A 22,516-nucleotide genomic window follows, 5' to 3' on the forward strand; every position below is an offset into this window, starting at 1 on the left:
AGTGAAACCATTTGTAAGGAAATGCCTCCTTGGCATGGTTGCCCCCTGACTTTTTGCCTTTGCTGATGCTATGTTTACAATTGAAAGTGTGCTGAGGCCTGCTAACCAGGCCCCAGCACCAGTGTTCTTTCCCTAACCTGTACTTTTGTATCCACAATTGGCAGACCCTGGCATCCAGATAAGTCCCTTGTAACTGGTACTTCTAGTACCAAGGGCCCTGATGCCAAGGAAGGTCTCTAAGGGCTGCAGCATGTCTTATGCCACCCTGGAGACCTCTCACGCAGCACAGACACACTGCTTGCCAGCTTGTGTGTGCTAGTGAGGACAAAACGAGTAAGTCGACATGGCACTCCCCTCAGGGTGCCATGCCAGCCTCTCACTGCCTATGCAGTATAGGTAAGACACCCCTCTAGCAGGCCTTACAGCCCTAAGGCAGGGTGCACTATACCATAGGTGAGGGTACCAGTGCATGAGCATGGTACCCCTACAGTGTCTAAACAAAACCTTAGACATTGTAAGTGCAGGGTAGCCATAAGAGTATATGGCCTGGGAGTTTGTCAAACACGAACTCCACAGCACCATAATGGCTACACTGAAAACTGGGAAGTTTGGTATCAAACTTCTCAGCACAATAAATGCACACTGATGCCAGTGTACATTTTATTGCAAAATACACCCCAGAGGGCACCTTAGAGGTGCCCCCTGAAACTTAACCGACTGTCTGTGTAGGCTGACTAGTTCCAGCAGCCTGCCACACCAGAGACATGTTGCTGGCCCCATGGGGAGAGTGCCTTTGTCACTCTGAGGCCAGTAACAAAGCCTGCACTGGGTGGAGATGCTAACACCTCCCCCAGGCAGGAGCTGTGACACCTGGCGGTGAGCCTCAAAGGCTCACCCCTTTGTCACAGCCCAGCAGGGCACTCCAGCTTAGTGGAGTTGCCCGCCCCCTCCGGCCACGGCCCCCACTTTTGGCGGCAAGGCTGGAGGGAACAAAGAAAGCCACAAGGAGGAGTCACTGGCCAGTCAGGACAGCCCCTAAGGTGTCCTGAGCTGAAGTGACTCCAACTTTTAGAAATCCTCCATCTTGCAGATGGAGGATTCCCCCAATAGGGTTAGGATTGTGACCCCCTCCCCTTGGGAGGAGGCACAAAGAGGGTGTACCCACCCTCAGGGCTAGTAGCCATTGGCTACTAACCCCCCAGACCTAAACACGCCTTTAAATTTAGTATTTAAGGGCTACCCTGAACCCTAGAAAATCAGATTCCTGCAAACTACAAGAAGAAGGACTGCCTAGCTGAAAACCCCTGCAGAGGAAGACCAGAAGACGACAACTGCCTTGGCTCCAGAAACTCACCGGCCTGTCTCCTGCCTTCCAAAGAACTCTGCTCCAGCGACGCCTTCCAAGGGACCAGCGACCTCTGAATCCTCTGAGGACTGCCCTGCTTCGAAAAAGACAAGAAACTCCCGAGGACAGCGGACCTGCTCCAAAAAGACTGCAACTTTGTTTCAAGGAGCAGCTTTAAAGACCCTGCAATCTCCCCGCAAGAAGCGTGAGACTTGCAACACTGCACCCGGCGACCCCGACTCGGCTGGTGGAGAACCAACACCTCAGGGAGGACCCCCGGACTACTCTACGACTGTGAGTACCAAAACCTGTCCCCCCTGAGCCCCCACAGCGCCGCCTGCAGAGGGAATCCCGAGGCTTCCCCTGACCGCGACTCTCTGAAACCTAAGTCCCGACGCCTGGAAGAGACCCTGCACCCGCAGCCCCCAGGACCTGAAGGACCGGACTTTCACTGGAGAAGTGACCCCCAGGAGTCCCTCTCCCTTGCCCAAGTGGAGGTTTTCCCGAGGAAGCCCCCCCTTGCCTGCCTGCAGCGCTAAAGAGATCCGTTGATCTCTCATAGACTAACATTGCAAACCCGACGCTTGTTTCTACACTGCACCCGGCCGCCCCCGTGCTGCTGAGGGTGAAATTTCTGTGTGGGCTTGTGTCCCCCCCCGGTGCCCTACAAAACCCCCCTGGTCTGCCCTCCGAAGACGTGGGTACTTACCTGCAAGCAGACCGGAACCGGGGCACCCCCTTCTCTCCATTCTAGCCTATGCGTTTTGGGCACCACTTTGAACTCTGCACCTGACCGGCCCTGAGCTGCTGGTGTGGTGACTTTGGGGTCGCTCTGAACCCCCAACGGTGGGCTACCTTGGACCAAGAACTGAACCCTGTAAGTGTCTTACTTACCTGGTAAAACTAACAAAAACTTACCTCCCCCAGGAACTGTGAAAATTGCACTGTGTCCACTTTTGAAATAGCTATTTGTGAATAACTTGAAAAGTATACATGCAATTGAAATGATTCAAAGTTCCTAATGTACTTACCTGCAATACCTTTCAAACAAGATATTACATGTTAAATTTGAACCTGTGGTTCTTAAAATAAACTAAGAAAAGATATTTTTCTATAACAAAACCTATTGGCTGGATTTGTCTCTGAGTGTGTGTACCTCATTTATTGTCTATGTGTATGTACAACAAATGCTTAACACTACTCCTTGGATAAGCCTACTGCTCGACCACACTACCACAAAATAGAGCATTAGTATTATCTATTTTTACCACTATTTTACCTCTAAGGGGAACCCTTGGACTCTGTGCATGCTATTCCTTACTTTGAAATAGCACATACAGAGCCAACTTCCTACACCATTCCTCTAAAAAATCGATTTCAGACCCTGGTTTTCAAGCCCTGGATGGTAGGAATGCTTACTAACTGCTTCCCAGTTTCCAAAATGGCCCGTTAATGGCATCCTATATGCATTATCAAGGGCCTGAAGAAATTTAACCAAATCACCCCCACCTTGAAGGAACTTCATTGGCTTCCCTTGCCAGAGCGCACCATCTTCAAAACCAGCTGCATCACCTACAAAGCCATCAAGAGTTGCATCCTTGCCTTTCTATCTGACAAGCTTCCTATCTGCGCTGTCACTCAGCACATATACAGCTAGGACCACAGCAGGCTGGTGATAAAGACATACAAAAAAAATATAAATACAGAACATAGGGCTTCTCCAACTAGCCACTTGGGATTCGGATTAAAATCCCCCATATTAACCTTGGCTGCCTCAACCCTGCTCATATCTAGGAAAAAGCTGAAGATTCACCTCTTTAACTGATACCACATCATGATGCAGCAGCAGCCCACTCACTCCTAGAAACTATCTACCCCTCAATCACACCTTGAAGGTGTCTTTATCTTTAACCCTCTACAGCCTCATCTTTTTGGCTAGGTTCACCCTATAGAAATACAACATACATACTTACATACATTCCAGTCCGGAAGATTGCCAGGTTGTGAGAAAGGGCTTATGAGAAAGTTATTTTATTTTGTGTAGAGTATTACACACCCACATATAGTGAATAAGTGTTCTCAATTCAGCCACAGCCTGTGCCATGGGGCAGTACCTGAGATGAATTCTGGTTATTCTAAATGAGGTTAGAGTGCGCACAGCCAGAGTGATGAGTATTAAATGTAATTACTTGAGACAGAGTGTTCTCTAAGGAGTTAAAGACTGCACATTTCAGCTGTGCTTAGGTTTTCTAGTGGTTATTCTGTACAAATGGACAGAACAAAGGACAAAGGGTGGGGTTCTGCAGGTAGTCTTGTTCTGTATGGATGGACAGTTCTTACAATTAAGATTATCTTCTGCCGACAGCCCGATTACTGAAAGGACTGCACTAGTTTAGGTAAGGTCGACTAATGATATTCTGATTTTGTGGACCTGAACAGTGATGAGATTAAAAAATGTTTTTTGCAGATAGTCTCATTTGATACACACAGACAGTACCTGGGATTGAATGCTGGACTGGTCCATGTGCCGTCTTTGCCAACTACTGGTGCATCGCCAGGAAGATTCAAAAAGATCAGAGAGAATGCGACGAGGTGAACCACGAGCCCCAGCAGCAGGACTGACATGCGGCGAAAGTGGCTGTTTTTACACAGGAACCCAAAGATCCCACCACCTGCAGTGGATTAGAAGAATAAAGACTGACAATGTGCATCAGCAGTTGCTTCACAAAGCTAGAAAATTGGAGATGCCAACCCATAGATAATACCAGAGGTATACCAGAACTTCTGGGGGGATCAGTGATTACTTTACAGCCACAGTCCACTCTGTGTGGCATTTATGTAAAAGGAATGTGCAGAAAATGCCAACAATTGTAGTGAGTAAGCAAGGGAAAGCAGAAACCACAGTTTGTTAGTTGAGTAAAGAGCCAACATGTAATAGGCAGAACGGATCGACTTCTCAATCTCTATTAAAATCTAAATCAATATTTCTTTTTTGTGATTAGTAAACATCTTGGGTCCTTGGTCAGTCCAGCCTAGCACACAAGCTGCATCATATCAAAGGCCCACCTTTTAGACATAAAAGTTGGGCCGAACCCCTTGCACTTCATTCTTTTCTCAGAAGGAAGTCAACATAGCACACAATGAGATTGGTTTATAGCATGAACCATCTGTCCTGGATAGTAGAGCAAAGGCCAGGACTGTCATGCATTGCATGAGGGGCCGAAGCAGGGAAAATCAGTTGGGGTATCCCTGCCCTAAGGTGGACGGGGGTGCTGCCAGTGTGGCCCAGCAGCCCTGGGATGGACAGGGTGCAGGGTCAAAGGTTTCTGATAGCTGGACCAGCTGAGGCACCATAGTTGGAAACTTAGCACTTAACCGCCCTCCAAACAGGGCAAGGCAACCACAATTTTGGCTTAGCGGGAGGTCCACGAAAATACAGCCAAAACATAAATTATATTCTTTGTCCATAAATACGTGCACCATGAAAATACAAGCCAGGCAGACTCTTTGGTACCCACTTGTAGGCATTCAATAGGCAGTAACTGCCCTGAGATACCGAAAGTACCCTCAGCATCATCATTTTCCTCGATTATCAAGTTATTTGGGGGGGGGGGGCTGCAGGAGATGGACTCCCACTGGCCTGCTTGGGAAGAAGAGATTTTAATGAAGGTAAACTCCATAAAACGCATATTGAGTTATGTGAAAAGGCAAGAGTGTGTTTTTAAGAAAGCATGTTTTTGAAACTATTGGCATTAGTAAAAGTCATGTGACAGTAATTATTCTCTGTGGGGTTGCCTGTAATGTACCAAAAGGTTTTCGTAGTTCTTCCTTTAAATGAGAACCTGAGGGGTAAATTGTTGCTCAGTTTTTTGTGCTATGCTCAGGTGCGGCCCGTCCTTTAGGGCAGAGGGGCCACGCCCCCCCACCTTTTGCCCCTCATAAAGAGTGTCTGTCAGGCTGAACAAAGGTCAGCCTGACAGACACTCTTCATGTTTATGTCAGACAGCCAGGAGCAGATGTGCGCGATTTGCGCAGACTCCTGGCTGCCTGAGCTGAACTTTGCTGGGCTGAGGAGGTCACAGCTCCTATGGGCGTGACCTCCACGGCTCAGCAAAGGTGCCTCGAGGCCCTCTTCTGGGTGACGAGGAAAGCGTCACCCATTGACTTTGACCTGGGTGCTTCAGGTTTAAGCCCTGAAGCGCCCATGACGAGTTTCAATCAGTGACACTTCGTCACAGAGTGGGGTGGGGTCAGCAGTCTCACTGACCCCATCCTACTCTGTGACGAGGCTGGGACTGCTGCCTTCCTTCATTGGCTGAGGGAGGGCAGCAGTCCCAACCCTCCTGGGACCTCCGAGGTTGAAGGTAAGTGTGTGTGTGTGTGTGTGATCTTTTAAAATGAATGTTTTGTGCGTGGGTGGATGTTTGAATGTTATGAGTGTTGTTAATGGATGTGCATGCGTGTGTGCATTTGTGTGTGTGAAAGAATGAGTGTGTGTGCTTCCCGCCCGCCCCGCCTCCCTCCTAAAGCTGCCGGCCACCACTGGCTATGCTATATATTTGTTATTTATATGCCTTGCAGCATTGCTTTCCATGGGTCTCTGCTAGGTGCCAGGCGAACAGGAATCAGTGTGAAAAACTATTTGTGTCAGTATTTACATAAGTGTAGTACCTCAGAAGCAAGGACAATGCCTCTCTTCAGATGCCATAGGCTTCAGAGCTTTGCTACAAATGATCATGAGATCCGTTACCCTGCCTGAGCGGCATTTCAAATTACATAAAACGCTCTGCCAAAGTTGAGTGGTGCAATTTTTACTCCACTTCAGAAGTGGTATGAAAGTGCAGTTTCATATAGGACCTCAGTTTAAGCACTAGAGAGGGAGCATGAATCCTCTGCCCTTCAAATCAAGGTTTGCTCTTGGGGACCCTCTGAGCCCCAAATGAATTTGGGCTCTACCACGGCAGGTTAAACTTGAACAGCTATAAGATATGTTGTCACGACTGCATGGTGTACACATGCATGACAGAGGGCACCTTTTATATAATGCTCATCACATTGCCGATTTGCACTGAACACATACATTATAGCCTTAAAGCCCTTTGCATTGCTGAGGGTTATATTGGTTGTTAAAAGCCCGGAACCCAAGTTTATAGGTCTGAGCTGCTGCTGAGGGCCTAAAATGAGGGCGAGCAGTTCGGGCCTTTAACAAGAGCGAGGGCATTTAACAACTAGTACAGCCAGAGACAGAAGGGCTATAGGGCTATGAGAACATTCCACCCACTCAGGGTTGAGTGCTCTACATTAAAAAGAGAGAAACAGAAAGACAAGAATTGGAATGTTGGAGCAGCATCCTTAGACCAGCCACTATTAGCTCTGAGCCACTTCATTGTCTTCAATTTAGCTCCCAACATTCCCATGTCCTAATAATAAATAGGACCATTATTTTTCAAATTGGATTTGCAGATCAATAAGGAAAAAAAGGAGTTGTTAATGAACTATAAATATACAAATTACCGGCTATTTCTCCAAAACTGATAAGCATCCCGGACAGGCCAATCAGAGCCTTGGCTGAGCTCCCGAAAGCTTGAGTGGCACCAATGCTGGTTCCATACACACCGCTGTAAAACGCCAACTCAAGGCCTAGGAACATGGGTTAAGAACAGAGATCAACTCCTGTAGCCACAACATTGTTCCCACTGCACTCCGGGGCCACTTAACAGGGGTGTGTGCACAAAGGCAGAATATTTCAAGGTCTGATAGATAATCATTTTTTAATACACCTGGTTCCTATATTACATACATTTGTTTGTTTTTTCAAGTGCAAGCGGTAAACTAATCCAAAAGTAAGCATCACACACCAAAGTGAATCTACCACAGCTCCAGCTTGCTTAAATGCTAGTACCCCACCAAAACTCCAAGTAATCCTGAGCAGACAAATAGACTACTAGATTAAATTTGGATATTATGTAGCTCACAGACCAAGTCAATGAACCTGACAAATGTTGAGGATCATCAGAACCATCCAGTTACCTTTAATAACAATCTTCATAGCAAGATAAGACATTGTTTGAAGTTAACAAAACTGACTGGTTGGCACACCACATTGTAATACACTACAGTACTCATTCTTAGCTCTGTGACGGTCAACAGAAAAGGAATAATGTGTCAAAAAATCTTAAATAGTAAGAAGTGCATATAACTGTACCTACATTGCGTTCTTTAGATGTTTAAAATCATAAGTTTTTAACTATGAAATTGTGAGGTCTCTTCGGTCCTGAGTTTGAATTGGTAGCCTGGCTTGAATTTGATACATGGCTTAGGGTTCTTCTCTTTGTGTCTCTTATAAACCGTATTCCCCAGGGCCACATGGAGAGGTCCTTTATGCAGAAACAACCTGACCCCCAGGTAGTATAACTGACGCAGAAAGATGGCGCAAACTTACACAGATGATGTATGTCTGACTAGGAAGACGTGAGTATACAACTGTGGGTCAAGGGAAGACCCAGGAAGGGTGGTAAAGATACTTTATGAGAGACACACAATGCAATATATTGCTCTGTTTTACAGACAGTTGGAACTCAGCCAGGTCATTTCTGCAAATAAGCCCAACAGCCTATTTCCAAAGAACCACAAAGCTTCCTCCTACCTCTGATACTTTCCCAGTGAGTTTAAAACCTCATTACAGATTGCACAGTACTCAATATAGCTATGCCCACTCCTGGCCCAGTCAAGTTATGTGGAATTTGAAAACACATGTAGACATTTCCTATGGAAAACAGCAAGACCAAACTATAGCTACAAAGATTGAAAGTTAAATATGTACTGGATGGTTTTCTACATTCTACATTGCAAAAGGTATCAAAAAAGCTGTATCCTGCATCACACAATAAATTGGGATCTACCAAGAATGACGAAATCCAGTAAAGGCTACGCATTTAGCAAGCTTCCCTACATTAAATGCCACTTCAATTTTGATTTGTTCACTTTTAAGATCAGAGCTATACTAAGTGACATAGGCACAATTAAAACAGTTAGAAAAAAACAAATGCTATCCAAAAAGAGCTGTAATATTTAGATACTTAACTTTGCTTATATCTGGGATAATCCATCTATCACCAGTCAGAAATAGATAATCCATTGGCAAGACTGGATTAATCATGAAATCCTCTTTATAAACCAAATTATATGGAACAACTCAGATGTCTACTTCAGATAACTATACAACTCCATCAATTTTCCTCCCTGTTAATGTTGTCTAGAAAGAACTACATCTTAAATCATTCAAAAACTCCCACACTTCTGTTTTTCTACACTTCTTCAAAAGATTATTTTCTTCTGAATAAAAGTCATGTAGATTGTTACATTTCTAATAATATCTGCAATCAATAGGTCACCCTGCAATGACAAAAACTTAAGTGACTGAAGTCTTGATCTCACTGTAATGCTGCAGCCTGAATCTAGAGCAAATGTTTTAATGAAAGTATGGATTTTGGCTATGTACTTTATTTCCCCCTCATTCAGAAGTCAACATTCCTGAGAATCACCTGGACTGTACTCAAACTTCACAAGCTATACTTTAAGGATAACTCGTTTTTCTGGTGATTTGTCAAATGGATGCCTTTTACATTCATAAGTTTGTCCCAGCCGGCATCCATCATTCTCAATGGCTGAATTCATCTGAACCATATGGCCCACTGCAGAGTTCTCTGAGTTTCAAAAAGTCTAACTATTGCCATGTGTAACGTCCTTAGACTTTGGAAAGCCAAGCACACGCCTTCCACAGAAAGTTGGATTGCAACATCTCACGCCTCATTACAAAAAGCAATTTATAGAATATTAGGCAAGGCACAAATGTATATGTTTAATTGGCTATACCTCTCATTCATCCTATGCTGGTGTATCTTTTTATTTTGCATTCTCTTTTGGAAAGTATTTCTGTGTTGTAGATTAAGTACTTCATGTTCCTTATTAGTTCCCTCAGCTTCTGTTTCTCCTACAAAGCTACTCCTATTGGGACCCTCATGTTTTTACATATCATGTAAATGTAATTGTTTTTAAGTACCTTTGGTTTTATACCTTGAGTTACATAATTATAACAAAAGATTAGCAAATATTTTTTTAAATATAGCAAAGTCATGTTCTGGCTGAGGGTCCCTCGGAACAGCCCTTCCCCTAGCAAGACCATCTCAATGAGGTTGTTTGTAAAGATGGGATTCGCTTCCAGCGTGAAGGTCACAAACATTCATAACTTTGAATTCTAATCTGCCCAGTTCATGGGATAACATCCAGTATTCCCAAATTGTGTCTCCTTACCTGTATATATCATGGAAATACACAAAAGAGCTGTGCTTTTACTGCATAGCAACCTCCAAAGGACACCTACAGTAGAAACCAAGAGAGTTACAGATAAGAATGATCTCCTTCCTTCATTAATAGGAAGACAGAAAACGTATAGAGGGAGACACAGAACAGGTAAAAGAGGTGTCAGACACCTCCAGCACAAAGAACGCTGGATGTCTAAACACTGATAAACAATTCATCCTATTTAATATGCCCTCTAATGTTATAAGCTCAAAGTGCTGGAAGCATTAGGACTGGGGAAAAGAAGGGGAATGTGTATCTGTTTGCGTGTATGTGTGTGTGTGTGTGTGTGTGTGTGTGTGTGCGTGGGTTTGTTTCCGTGTGTGTCTGTTTGCATGTGTGTGCATGTGTGGGTGAGTGCACGTGTGTGTGAGGTTGTGTCACGTTCAGGAGTCTTAGGTTCTAGAATAGTAAACAATCATCAGATTATTTCTAAGATATTTGAGGGACTGTGTGTGTGGGTATGGATGGTGGGTTTGGGCAGTAGATTGGTACCACAGTGAGTGCGTGGCTAAAGGACTAGACAATGTAGTAGACCCAATGGGAATAGCCTAGATTGGACCTCACCTGAGTGCAAGGAGTAATCCTGCTTACAGAGTTGAGGAGCAGCTGCCCAGGATGCAGCAATTCCCCCTCTCGAAGACAGGCCCATGATAGGAAGGAATCAAATGTGTGTCCATAGCAATGGAGAGCTCTTTACTGTGTCTGTGTGTAAAAGACCCATTGGGCTGCAGTCCCAAAGAGAGCTTCCCTCGATGTCTCTCATTGAATGTGGATCCTCTGAGGCTATACTACATGGGAGAGCTTACCTGTGAGCCAGCCACTGTGGAACCAATGAGGCACTGCATGGGAGAGCCCATATATCACCTACTAAACAACTCATTAAGGCCTGGTATTCATGAATGAATCGCTTGGTGTCAGCAAGTTAAGGTGGAACCTTTGAGAGAGCTCATTATTTTGCTAGCCACAGGGGGACTTATAATGTAAAGCAGTGAAAACCTCTACATTTTGTCAGTGTGTAAAGGGCCCATTTGGGCTCTAACGTGGAGGAAAGGTCTGCTTAGTGTCAGTGACTGAGCTTTGAAGACTTGAGGCTGCAATAAACAGGATAACATGCCTTTGGGAAAGCCAGTGTGGACCCATGAGGCCAGTGTAGTATAGTGTAGTTGCATAAGGGGATAATAAGGCCATTGTACAGGCGAGAGCAAAACGTGGTGTCAGTAATTATGTGACAGATAAGGCTGTTAAGAATAGTTTCACCTGGTGTGAGTGTGGAACCCACAAACCCATACCCCAGGAAAAACAAACCCTGGCACCTATGAATGTGAAACCCACCCACAAACCTATAAGACGAAGGGGGCTCCAAATTATGACAACTAGACATGGGACTGCACAAGCTTTAGAACACAACAAATGCAGCCTGGTGGCAGTAAATTCAAGAAATACATGTTTTGTGTGCAACTTTGTTCTTTTGATTGCGAAACTGATGGGACTGTAGCGCCTGGTGTCGGCATCTTGTTGTTAATGAGAATGGTGCATATAATATTGCAGAACTGGGAATGTGCAGCCAAACTTTCTATAGCACTGGACAGAGCTCAGCTTGGTACAAAAAGTACACGAGTCCAGGGATGTAGGGTCCATGTTCTAGGGAACACTCATGGACTCTAAATACCGCCCTCTGCTTAGCAAAAGAATATCATCATATGATATGAAAACTTTAGCGTTATCCTCTATACCTCTCGGGCAAATTTAAGATGGTGGTTATTGTCCAAGTACCAGGAACGTCACTGTGGATCTCTTTCATATTAAAAAGCTATAGCTGATTTTGTCCTCCTCATTCTGCCCTTTTACTTACAGTGCTCTAAAAGCCACATCGGGCCCATGAGTTCATCCATCTGCAGGGAAACTCATGTTCTACAGGCCATTCAACCCAAAAAGACTTAGGACCTCATTATGAGTTTGGCAGTCCCACCACCAAACTCGCAGGGAGGACGCCACGGCCATGGTGGTTACACCCCTCCACCACCTGAACATATTACAATGTTCCCACCGGGCTGACCAGTGGGAAAATTGTAATACGCATTTCCACCAGTCAGTCTGGCAGGAACAGTGCTACAATATAGGACTTGAGGGAGCTGAATCCTATCCAGTAGCACAGAGCAGGCGGGTCAGCACCCTAGGAATGCGCACTATCTGCAAAGAAGACAATCCGCATTCTGACCGTGCTGGAGTGCGGCGGACCTAGGACTGCCAGCCTCGTAATGATGCCGTTAGTAGTTGACACAGCACAAGACTTACCCAGCTCTGTGGATGCTTCTTTGAAAGACGAAGCCACTGTTTCCTTTGATCTGGAAAGGAGATGAACAATATCATATATCATTATCTAGAGAGCACTCAAAATGTCTCCTTTTTCTCCTAGTGTGCCAGAATCCACACTGCAAGTCGCATTAGGGAAACAATTGGAGCCTCACTGCTACACAACACATTCTGAGATGTTGCACTGAGAGATGCTCGCGCCTGAATGTGGTGCATGTGCAAGCCCAGAGTATGTGAACTGTCTGGCTCACGTATCGACGAAAGGACATTGCCAAGTTCTTAAGGTACAGCTAAAGGACAAGATGAACAATGTCCTGTATGTATTGTGCAGCCTATTACAGACCCTTGAGGTAAATTCCATATTCATCCTTCGCACAGTTTTTGCAAATAATTCCAGTTAACAGTCAACTTCAGAAAAGGCCCTGCTTTTTTAAAAGGTTTACAAGTTTCTATTTTCCAATAACACCAATGTGCTTGCAGTCTTAAAGAATAATCCATACATTGTAAGTACATCCCAAGTGTGATATCTCTCACATACTGGTACCAACCATCACTCGATATGCTTTTTTGGAAACTCGTAAGGAAATAACACTTTTTGAGTACCTGGTTGGCTTAAAGAGCAGCCAAATGATTATACTGCATCATGAACCGAGCACAACATTTTTACAAACCTAAAGCAAATATCCAGCTTTTATATTTGGCGCTTAATGCCTTTATTGAATTATTAAGCCCTTACAATTTTACATAGCAGAATCGTTTCCATGTGGTCACAAGGGGAAGCTGGAATCCAAACATGATCTCTAGTCAACATTCCTGACACCAGTCCAAATCAATATGTGAATGTATATGTATCTGCTGAGACCAAAGTCCTTTTTAGGTCTGCCGCTAGCAAAGACCCATGGGAGTTTATATTTAAATATACTTCCATGAAGGGGCTTTCAGCCACCTCTCTTCGTCCATTGGTTTGTGTTATTCACAATTTCCTTCTGCTCACTACACTGTATAACATGAGAGAATAGGTCAGCGTACATCAGCCACTGGCTAACTTCACTCTGAGTAACTCCATTTAGCTCTTTCACAAGGAGCGCATCGCACACACGATAGTTCCCATCAGTGCCAGTGTTTTTGCTTTTACTGTATTATTACTTCATTGTTACCTTTGTTTGCAGAGCCTGGTGGGATAGCTGGACGCTTTCTAGCAGATGAGAGCAGAGGCCCATTCAAGCTTCAGCGGTTCCTGGCTAGTGCCTATGTTGTTGTCAATTCCTTCTGAGGCCTTTGTTCGTCTGACTGCTGCTTTTTCACACCAAACCAGCAATTCACATGGACTCTGAATATAAGATCGGGAGGCTGCTCTATGTTTGCAACCCTGTCTGTCATTCCTTCATTCCTTCCTTCTTGCATTCTATCCTTCCATCTTTCATTTTCTTATTTCTTTCATAGCTACCTCTTTTTCTTTCTTTCTTTCATCCATCCATTCTTTCCTTCTTTTCTTTTTTCTTTCTTTTCTTCTTTCTTTGCCTCTTCTTTTTCTTTCCTTTCTTTTCTTTTTCCTTTTTTGTTTCTTTTCTCTTTTTCTTTCCTTCTCTTTTTCTTTCCTTCCTTTCTTCTTTCTTCCTTCTGTTTCCTTTGCTCATTTTTTCCCCTTCCTCCTCTCCTTCCTGCTTCCCTCATTTCTTTCTTTCCTTCTTTCTTGTTTCCTTTTTTTTCTTTTTCTTTTTTTGTTTTCTTTCTTTCTTTCTTTCTTTCTTTCTTTCTTTCTTTCTTTCTTCCAGCCTTCTTTCAGTCCTCTTTTCTTCCTTCTTTCTCTCCATGTTTTTTTCTTTCCTTTTCCTTTCTTGACTCTTTCTTTACTTCTTTCTTTCCTTCTTTTGTAAACGCAAGAGGCTGGCAGCCCATGCCAGACTGGTTGGCTTTTTTAAGTCTCTGTTAGCCAAGACCTGTTTGATTTACTAAAATTAGTTTTTAAAATTATAGTCACCTATATGGGTTTCACCCAGACTGTGTCCATTAGGCTGTGGTTCTGTCAAGCACATTTAATTTCAACTCACTTCAGCGTGCAGCAAGGGGCAATGTGTCGGCCTCCTTCGGCCACTGCCAGACTTCACTATGAGTTACGGCTTGCAGCCCTTCCACAAGAAGCACATCAACACTCAAAGTAGTTCCCCTCATTGCCAGGGAGTACTGTGGCAATTTGTGTTTTTTTTACCAAAACAACATTTTTGCCTTTAGCCAATGTTTTTGTTTAGATTGAAGAGGGCAGCTTTCCAAACAATAAAGTTTTGGAAAAAACCATGAAAAAAGCAAGGCAAGAATTGTCAAAAGTCTGGCGACCAATGCCAGGCTTATTGGTTTTGCTGTCCGAAATTTGATAGGACATTGGGATCACTCATTAAAATTGTGTATGTCAAGTTTCATGCTGACCTGTGTTTGGAGTATGTTAAAGAGGGTGAAGGGTAAAAAAGAAGTGGTTCTCGTTTATGGTTCCAGAAATTATTGCTCTCTATTACATCAACAGTTTCAGGTTAGCTACACAAACCCTAACTCACTTCCTCATGCCTTTCTCAAGGCCTCCTACATGACCTCATAGTTGGCAATTAAAATCATTGGTGACCACATTTTTGACATATCAAATAATGGCCCATATTTATACTTTTTTAGCGCCGTATTTGCATCATTGTTTGATGCAAAAGCGGCGCATACTTACAAAATACAATTATAATGACAAAAAATGACACAAATGTGCCACTAAAAAATTATAAATATGGGTCTATATTTTTGCTAATATCACTGATGAGATCACAAATGACATCACCAAACAGCATCATAGAGGACTTCCTTGTATAATGTGTGATCCTCTGGGAGAGGATGTGGCATTAGGACCAGAGCTGCTGACTTTGGAACTGGGGAAACAGGCTCAAGTCTTGGCATTGGTTCAAAATCTTGGGATTCTGGGCAAATCACGTAGGACCTGATTTGGAACTCAGCAGACGGGTTACTCGGTCACAATGGAGACAGATAGCCCACCCACTGAAATCTACACCCCAATATTTTCAATGGGGTTTAGATTTCGGCAGACGGGATATCCTTCACTGTTGTGATGGAGTAACCCGTCTGCTGACTTCTAAATCAGGCCCTCAACCTTCACGTGGCTAAACAATCAATATGACCTTGTAATGTAACTGGTCATGTTCACGTAAAGCACTCCAATACTTCTGGTTCGAGTCTGAGCTAGATAAAATTGCAAAAATTAAAAAACAGATGAGTCTAAACAGCTGCCAGGGGACTGAAGAAACCTCTGCGGCATGTGTCTTTTAGATTTCAAAACATACTTCATCTTGTCCTGATTCTTTCCTGCCAGGCAAGCCCTGGGTGGCTCAGGTCACAAGCTGTATGGTAATTCTCCACTTGAAAGTCTGTCCACCTGCAATGGAATGATTTGGGAGCTCCAGTGCGGCTGAAAACCCCAGCAGAATTTAAACATTTATTTGCAGACACACTGGTCAAAATTACTGAAGAGATAATGCCTTAAACTGAAGGCCTCCTAGGCCACAGAAATCTATACCCATATTTATTAGAAAAAATTTTTTTTTTTCCAAAATAATTTAAGTATTAATCTCCGGATCAGCTAAAGTTGAAGAATCTAGCGCTATCTGCTGTGGATGGGTAATTTTCCTATTGGTCCTATTATAGAATTTTGTCTAGGTTGTGATCATATTACATCATAAGCTTACTTACTGTTTTTGCTCTTTTTGAAAAACAAAAAAAGGGAGTTCTACAATAAGTACATGCCTGAATCCCAGTATTCATATGCCTACAAAAATATGATTAAATTAATTGGCTCCATCATTTCCAACATACATTTTCTAACCTAGGGCCTATGGGATGATTCCTATCCAGCTCAAAGTCCATCCCTTGTCTTCTGGTTAAAAGAAAAAATTAAAATCCCAACCTTCCTTTACCAAAACGAATACGCTTGTGCATCATGATCAGGAGGTACCTCCTGCATTGAGCCAGGAACGTGGGATATAGGTGCAAAGAAAGTAAGAAAGCTTTACAAGCAAGAAAAAAGAAAGCTGTGCATCTCTCCCCATTTCCTTGACTCATCAGCCCATAATCCATCATCCCTGCTTATTCATCTCATATCTATCTAACCAGATAACAGTAGTGGCCCCACGGTACACTGTAGTGTTTTTAGACTCACTGTTTCCTAATCTTACACAATCAAGTAAGAGCTTTTCAGCTCATGAGTATCCTGTAGAAAATGAAGCTTTACTTTAAAATAGATCCATACTTCTGCATTTTATTTAACCCTTTGAGACTAGGGGGAGACAACTTTCAATTGAAACTTCATAGGATCCAGAGTTCCCAGCCCAACAAGAACTGTTTTTTCTCTTCCTTGTTTTGTTCCTCTACGTCCTTCCCTCCATACTTGTCCCTCAGTCTTTCAAAGTAGGTCCGTGTTGGTCAAATATACCTCCCCTGCCATGCTCTTCTATTCAAAGATGCGATGTCACACATCCTGTCTACTATTGCAGCTCACTGTGTCTAACCTTCCCAACCCTAAGGGTGATAAATACAAATAGAGAAAAACATCAAGAGGTTCACCTCCATTTTTCATTCACTCCCAGCTCTTTAGCCATCCATGTGAGGTTGTATCCCAACATTTTGATGAAACTCTTGTACCTACTCCGGCTCAAAAAATATCTCCATGCACAATTACGTTTAACATCCACATAGAAACAACCATGAGTGGAATTATCAACAGCTTTAATTCAGTTATAAATCTCCTCACATGCTTTCAGCTACTGACAGTCTCAAAAATAGGTCAGAAATAATGGAAAACAATTACCCAAGAGAGGTTACTACCTGATGTTTCTCTGGGTCAATCACACATATAATTTCTTTTAGCAGCAAACCAGCATGCAATGGCAAACTCATCCTTTGGAGGGGTAAACGGTAGACTATATGCTCTGACAATGGCAAGATGTGTGTCGACTGTCTTCAATTCCCACTAACACCTACTTTAATAATAAATCAGCAAACCATTTGCTGACAGATGCAATTGTTCCTGGACCATGAGAAGATAATTCAGCCTCTTCTTGAATACCCAAGATCCTCAAATTTATATAACAAGACCTTTTCCCCAAGTTTGCATTTGTTTACCAGATCTTTCAAATTACTCTCATTTATTGGTCCACTAATTAATCATGAGCACCCCAAATGTTGTTACTCTGGACTCATATCTGGATAGTCCTCCAAAGAAGGAATTTGTCTTTTCTTCTTGAGTTTTTCATTGCTGTTCCATTTTTCAACCCAGGAGAGCCTCTCTTCTTCTGAAAATTTACCTTCCCTGACTGCTTTCAAATTGGTTATGGATCTATTGCTCATTTATTTTCTCTCTTGATAGAATGGGGAGGCGTGGCACATCTGAGCCTTCTTACTATGAGCCTCTCTAATCAAGTCATAGAAGGTGTAAGGGCCAATTCCTCACTTATGTCTATCTGCAGGTAGTTACTGTCATCTTCTAGAGAGGACTCAGGAAGTTGTGTAAACCACGATGACAATCCAAAACCATAAAATGCACACCTGTGTACACAATTAAAACACTGCACTCAGATAGCACTTACATTTGTCCCAGCGCTAACTTCACAGTTAAACATGTTCTTCATGTTTACGTTCTATCTATTATTTAATTAAATATGGGATTTTACACAGTAACTTTGTTCAGAGATGTCAAGGTGTAGAACTATATAACCGAATGTAGAAATGTCAACACCTGTGTAGTAGCTGGCAGTCTTAAATGTTGCATTAGCGACTGTTAAATGACTACAATGTCCTAACATCCTGGACAAAGTTCACTCTAAGGTAATTTGTTTTTCTACAATGACTTTGATTAAATTACTCTGCAGACGTTAATTTATAGCCATGTCTTTGCAGGACCTTTTCAACAATGACAAAAAAGTACAGTGGGCAATCAAATTAACCAACACAAGTAATCCCTAAGTGGGGTGGCTTAATATTGCTTACATTACTTCAGCTTCCAAAAGGAGGTCTTCACCTTCATTAATGGGCTCTTCTTGGCTTTCAGGCTTCTGAAGAAAAACCAAGAGAGCTGTTCCCACCAGAGAAATAATGGACAGTGTTCCTAACAAGGTCCTTCTGTCCTTATCTAGTTAAAAGAGGAGAGAAAATATTAGTTATTGGGAAAGGTTCATCCCAGATCAAACAATGCTGTATTAAATATTTGCAGTGTTCGAGTGGCAGGAAATAAAGTAAAAGGATATGCTTATACATAGTGTTTGGATAATGATGGCTAAGATGAGAATGAAACAGTTTAATACCAAGACACAGGAATTTAGAAAGCATATGAAGGAATGGCAAATATTGTGAAGTGGAGCAGGCCGTATGTATAGAATAAGTTAAAGGAACACAAAAATGGATTTTCGGAAAATCCGACCAATACTGTTGCATGTCATCAGGATTGTTGTGCCAAAATCGGGGAGGCCAAAAATACAATTAGGTATCATTAAGAATCCATTAGAACCCAGAAATATGTTACATTTAAAGAAACACAGTAAGCATGCAATAACAAGGTTGGAAAATGTTAGGATCACCAGACATTTCAAACTGCTAATAATTGCACCAAGGGGAATATTGTGAATCCTTATATAACACTAATCAATAAATATTAATGATAATATTGAGAGCTTTCTAGTAGAATTAATCGGACCAAAATACTAAACATAATGTTGAATAAGCAACTGGACTAAGTAACAGAGATTGAGGAATTCACGGTTTACAAAATGGCAAGGCTGCTAGGACCACAGACCTTTTTCAGGAACTGTATACAACTTAGTGTTAGTGACCTTTGAAAGGTTCTTCCTCACTTATGCACATCATGCCACACAATGTTTCTACTTAATGGGGATTTAGCATCTTTTTCAAAATACCAGGTAAATCGACTTACAGAGTGTGCAGGGGAACTGATTAAACCAACAACGCAGCTGATTCTATAAGGCTGGGACCCTATTCACAAACTCCTATATTACTAGTAATTATTCATTTGGAATCAGAAAGGGAAATTTCAATGGTGAATCAAAATTAAGATGCTGAAAATTCCACTGCTAGAGTTCATTAGACTTTTCCTCTGTCGATTCTTAACCATAGGAGCCTTGGACCTACATTTTCTAGTGGATCCAATCTTATGTGGGTGTTCTACCACAATATCAAAGTTTCATTACTAGCCTGCACTACACCAATTCCATGATATTAGTTTCCAGCATGTTGTCAAGGAAAATAGAGGTGGAGTTAAATTACTCTGACCCCTTAGTATGACACTAAGGGGTCATACTTACAAGCCCCTAGCGCCGCCTTAGCATAATTTTTTTTACACTATGGCGGCGCTAACCAATCCCCCACCTTGCTCCATATTTACAAAGTGGTGCAATGCAAGCATTGCACCACTTTGCATCCCCTTGCGCCTCATTATAACTGCATCAGGTATAATGTATACAAGATTTCACTGCGCCATTCTAGGTTCATGTTTTAATGCTTGCTCAGGCCAGGCATTAAAGTGACACTCATGCATTTATCCTATGGGCCTCCATGTTCTTTGTTGGACTAACACCAACATTTCTGGCGCTGGCCCAGCTAAGCGCCAGAATAGCATCAAAACTTTTGACGCTATTATCCTAATGTGTGGCTATGGTGCGCTGTATTGTAAATACAGCGCTTCCATGGTGTTATTACTGGGGTGCAGGGTGACGCAAGGAAACTAGCGCATCGGAGCCGAAGCACCAGTTTCTTGTAAATATACCCCTAAGTCTATACTTCCCTACATATTCGTACCTTGACAATATGTTGGTATTTGATGGTGGTCAACAACAACAAAAAACCCTTTCCCCAACACCCAGCGTACCTCACTCTAGATTACACCCCATCAACTTCTTCAAAACATTTTCCACTGTCTGCATACCCAACTTCTGTCTGGCTCATATGGGTGTTACTCATCTAGAAACATGCAGAGGTGCATGCTGTGTAAAATAGGAAACACTTTACGTACGCTACCACCTTAGAGCTACTGATTAGCAATTGTAATCTTTTTCGTAACAGACTAAATCCCATCAAATTTACATTTTTCATCAACAGAGTTGATGTGAATTTTACACAATGTATGAGCAGGTGTGATAAATCTAAAGGATCTTAAGCACAATATCATAATGTGTTGATTTCTAGTATATAATCAGAAGATCATAACATTATGGAAATAAGTAATTTTGAATGAGATTTAGAAGCTGACAACCAGTTTTAGTCCAGATTGTTGGAAATGAGTCACAAATATTTCAGCCCAGCCTATTCATTTTCACATTATTGTGTACTGTACCTTTTAAATTGCAAATCCTCTCTTGACCTAAATACTTCCCCGCACTATCTTGGACATGTACTACATCGCTGAGGCAGTGGGCACCTTACTTCATTTAGCACTGGGCTACCTGGAGATCTAGAACTTCTGCAGTCAGTGTGTTAATGTCTATCAATTCACTTTGACCTGGAAATAACAGTAGGACATGGAAAAATGGGTTTCAGATTAAAAAACATATTGCTTTTAATCACAAACACTGTCTCTTCATCTCCTATCCATGTGTTTCGACTCTGATGGCAGAAGAAAGGTCCTCGTTTCAGGATAGGTGGGAGGAGGGACATCTGGCCTACTGCAACTCACACAGGCCATCAAAAGCAATTTGACTTGATTTGGGGTTTAGTGACCAAGAATTTACTAGTATTACTTAAGTGAGTTCATTATAGTAATCTACTGAGGCAGACTGTAACATTGTTTTGTTTTCATTTTTCAATTACCACAGTCATTTTCTTTTCATTTGTTACTTGGTTTGTTTCAATAAAAATGGAATTAAAAAACTTTAAAAAGACCACAAAGCCTTTGTTTCTTAAGTGCCTCTTGCCACGTGTCTAGTATTGTGTCTGAGCTGCAAGTTTTATTCTTTAGAGAATAGACCGCTTCTTATGTAGCATTTTTCAGTTTTATGTTTTCTGTTAGCCTCCTCTGTGCCATACTTTATGCTTATTTAGGAAACAGTCTCATTTGCTGCATGTTTACTAGTCAAACTGGAGATGGTCTCAGTGCTGGTAATTTCAAGCTGTTTAGCTGAGATTGCTTACCAGTGGTTAGACTACACTTAATTATTATGCTTCAGTTATAGTTTCTATCTTTATGCCAATCAGTTGACTGCTGACCCTGAGAATACCAAGAATCAAACTGAATCTAAGGTCCAAATTTAAGGAGAGCCTAGCGCCACCTACTCCCACATCAGCGTCAATTTTTCACGCTAATGTGGCGTTAGGTTGGCAAAAACGGAGCGGCAAATTAAAAAAATAGTGCAACGCACACATTGCAACACTTTGTAAACCGTGCAAGGCATAATGTATGCAAGGGGGGAGTTCCTCCGTTTGGAGGCTCCGAAAAATGAAGCAGTGGAATCTATGAGATTCCATTACGTCATTTTTAGCGTTATTTTTAATGCCTGCTCAGAGCAGCCGTTAAATATAGGCACACCATTGTTTATAATGGGACTCTATGTACTTTGCAGGATTAGCACCAAATCCTGCAAAGTACCACAATAGCGTAAGAAATTACGATGCTATTGATCCTAACGTGCGCCATGGTGCACCGTATCATTAAGACGGTGCACACATGATGGTGTTAGGGGGGCACAATGGGGCACAAGAAAAGTGGTGCTTCATGTAATGAAGCGACACTTTCCTTAAATATGGGCCTAAATTTGCTAAAGCATACAAGAAATTAGAGCATTTCTAGTGATCTATGCTGCCTTTACTTTTCTAGCCTGGTGCATTTATCCATGTCCATTCCATTTACTTTTCACAGTGCATCACAGCACAGGATTCATGATACGCATGATAATGTAAAGATAGACTGTGGTACTGTCTATTCCTGCATAAAAGGGCTTGATATGCCACAATTATTGGGAGCTGCTCACACTTTAGTCTGCTTGAGTCTCACCCTTGCATTGGTACTCATTTCTATCTTCACTTTTTACACCTGAACAAATGGCTCATCGCTGTTTCAATAACAAAGAGGCTTTGGCTCCCAGGCCTTGTCTCCAACGTATCATAAAGACAAAGAACTAAACGACATATTTGATTGAATGCATGTTTTTTTTTTTTCAATTTAGGGTTTACAAAGACTCTCTCTCTTGGACATTTGTGTAAACGTTCTTCTTGATTAGTGCCCCATCTGTGATCAAAATCCCCTGGCATTTGTAGAACTGCCATCATGTTTGCAACACTGGCCCAGATTTAACATGGCCTAGTGCCTCCTTGCACCTCATTAGTATCACTTTTTAAGCCACTGTGGCTCAACGAGGCCAAATTTGCTGTGCCATATTTACAAAGTGGCGCAATGCATGCACAGGCCACTTTGTAACCCCTTGCTCCACATTATGCATGCAAGAGGGG

At 42.4% G+C, this 22,516-nt stretch overlaps 1 protein-coding gene across 1 annotated transcript in view; it reads right to left on the reverse strand.

Annotated features, from left to right (window-relative positions):
* Positions 1-22,516, reverse strand: part of LOC138261057 (UNC93-like protein MFSD11) — a 52,561-nt gene that overhangs the window by 6,295 nt on the left and 23,750 nt on the right. Inside the window, exons 7-11 of the mRNA XM_069209674.1 lie at positions 18,053-18,194; positions 12,005-12,054; positions 9,659-9,724; positions 6,860-6,985; positions 3,843-4,017 (exon numbers count right to left, since the gene is read on the reverse strand). Of these exons, the coding sequence (XP_069065775.1) occupies positions 3,843-4,017; positions 6,860-6,985; positions 9,659-9,724; positions 12,005-12,054; positions 18,053-18,194 (559 nt within the window). The remainder of the gene's footprint in view (positions 1-3,842; positions 4,018-6,859; positions 6,986-9,658; positions 9,725-12,004; positions 12,055-18,052; positions 18,195-22,516) is intronic.

Source organism: Pleurodeles waltl, chromosome 10, assembly GCF_031143425.1.
Source record: "Pleurodeles waltl isolate 20211129_DDA chromosome 10, aPleWal1.hap1.20221129, whole genome shotgun sequence".
In the NCBI taxonomy this organism is placed as follows: domain Eukaryota; kingdom Metazoa; phylum Chordata; class Amphibia; order Caudata; family Salamandridae; genus Pleurodeles; species Pleurodeles waltl.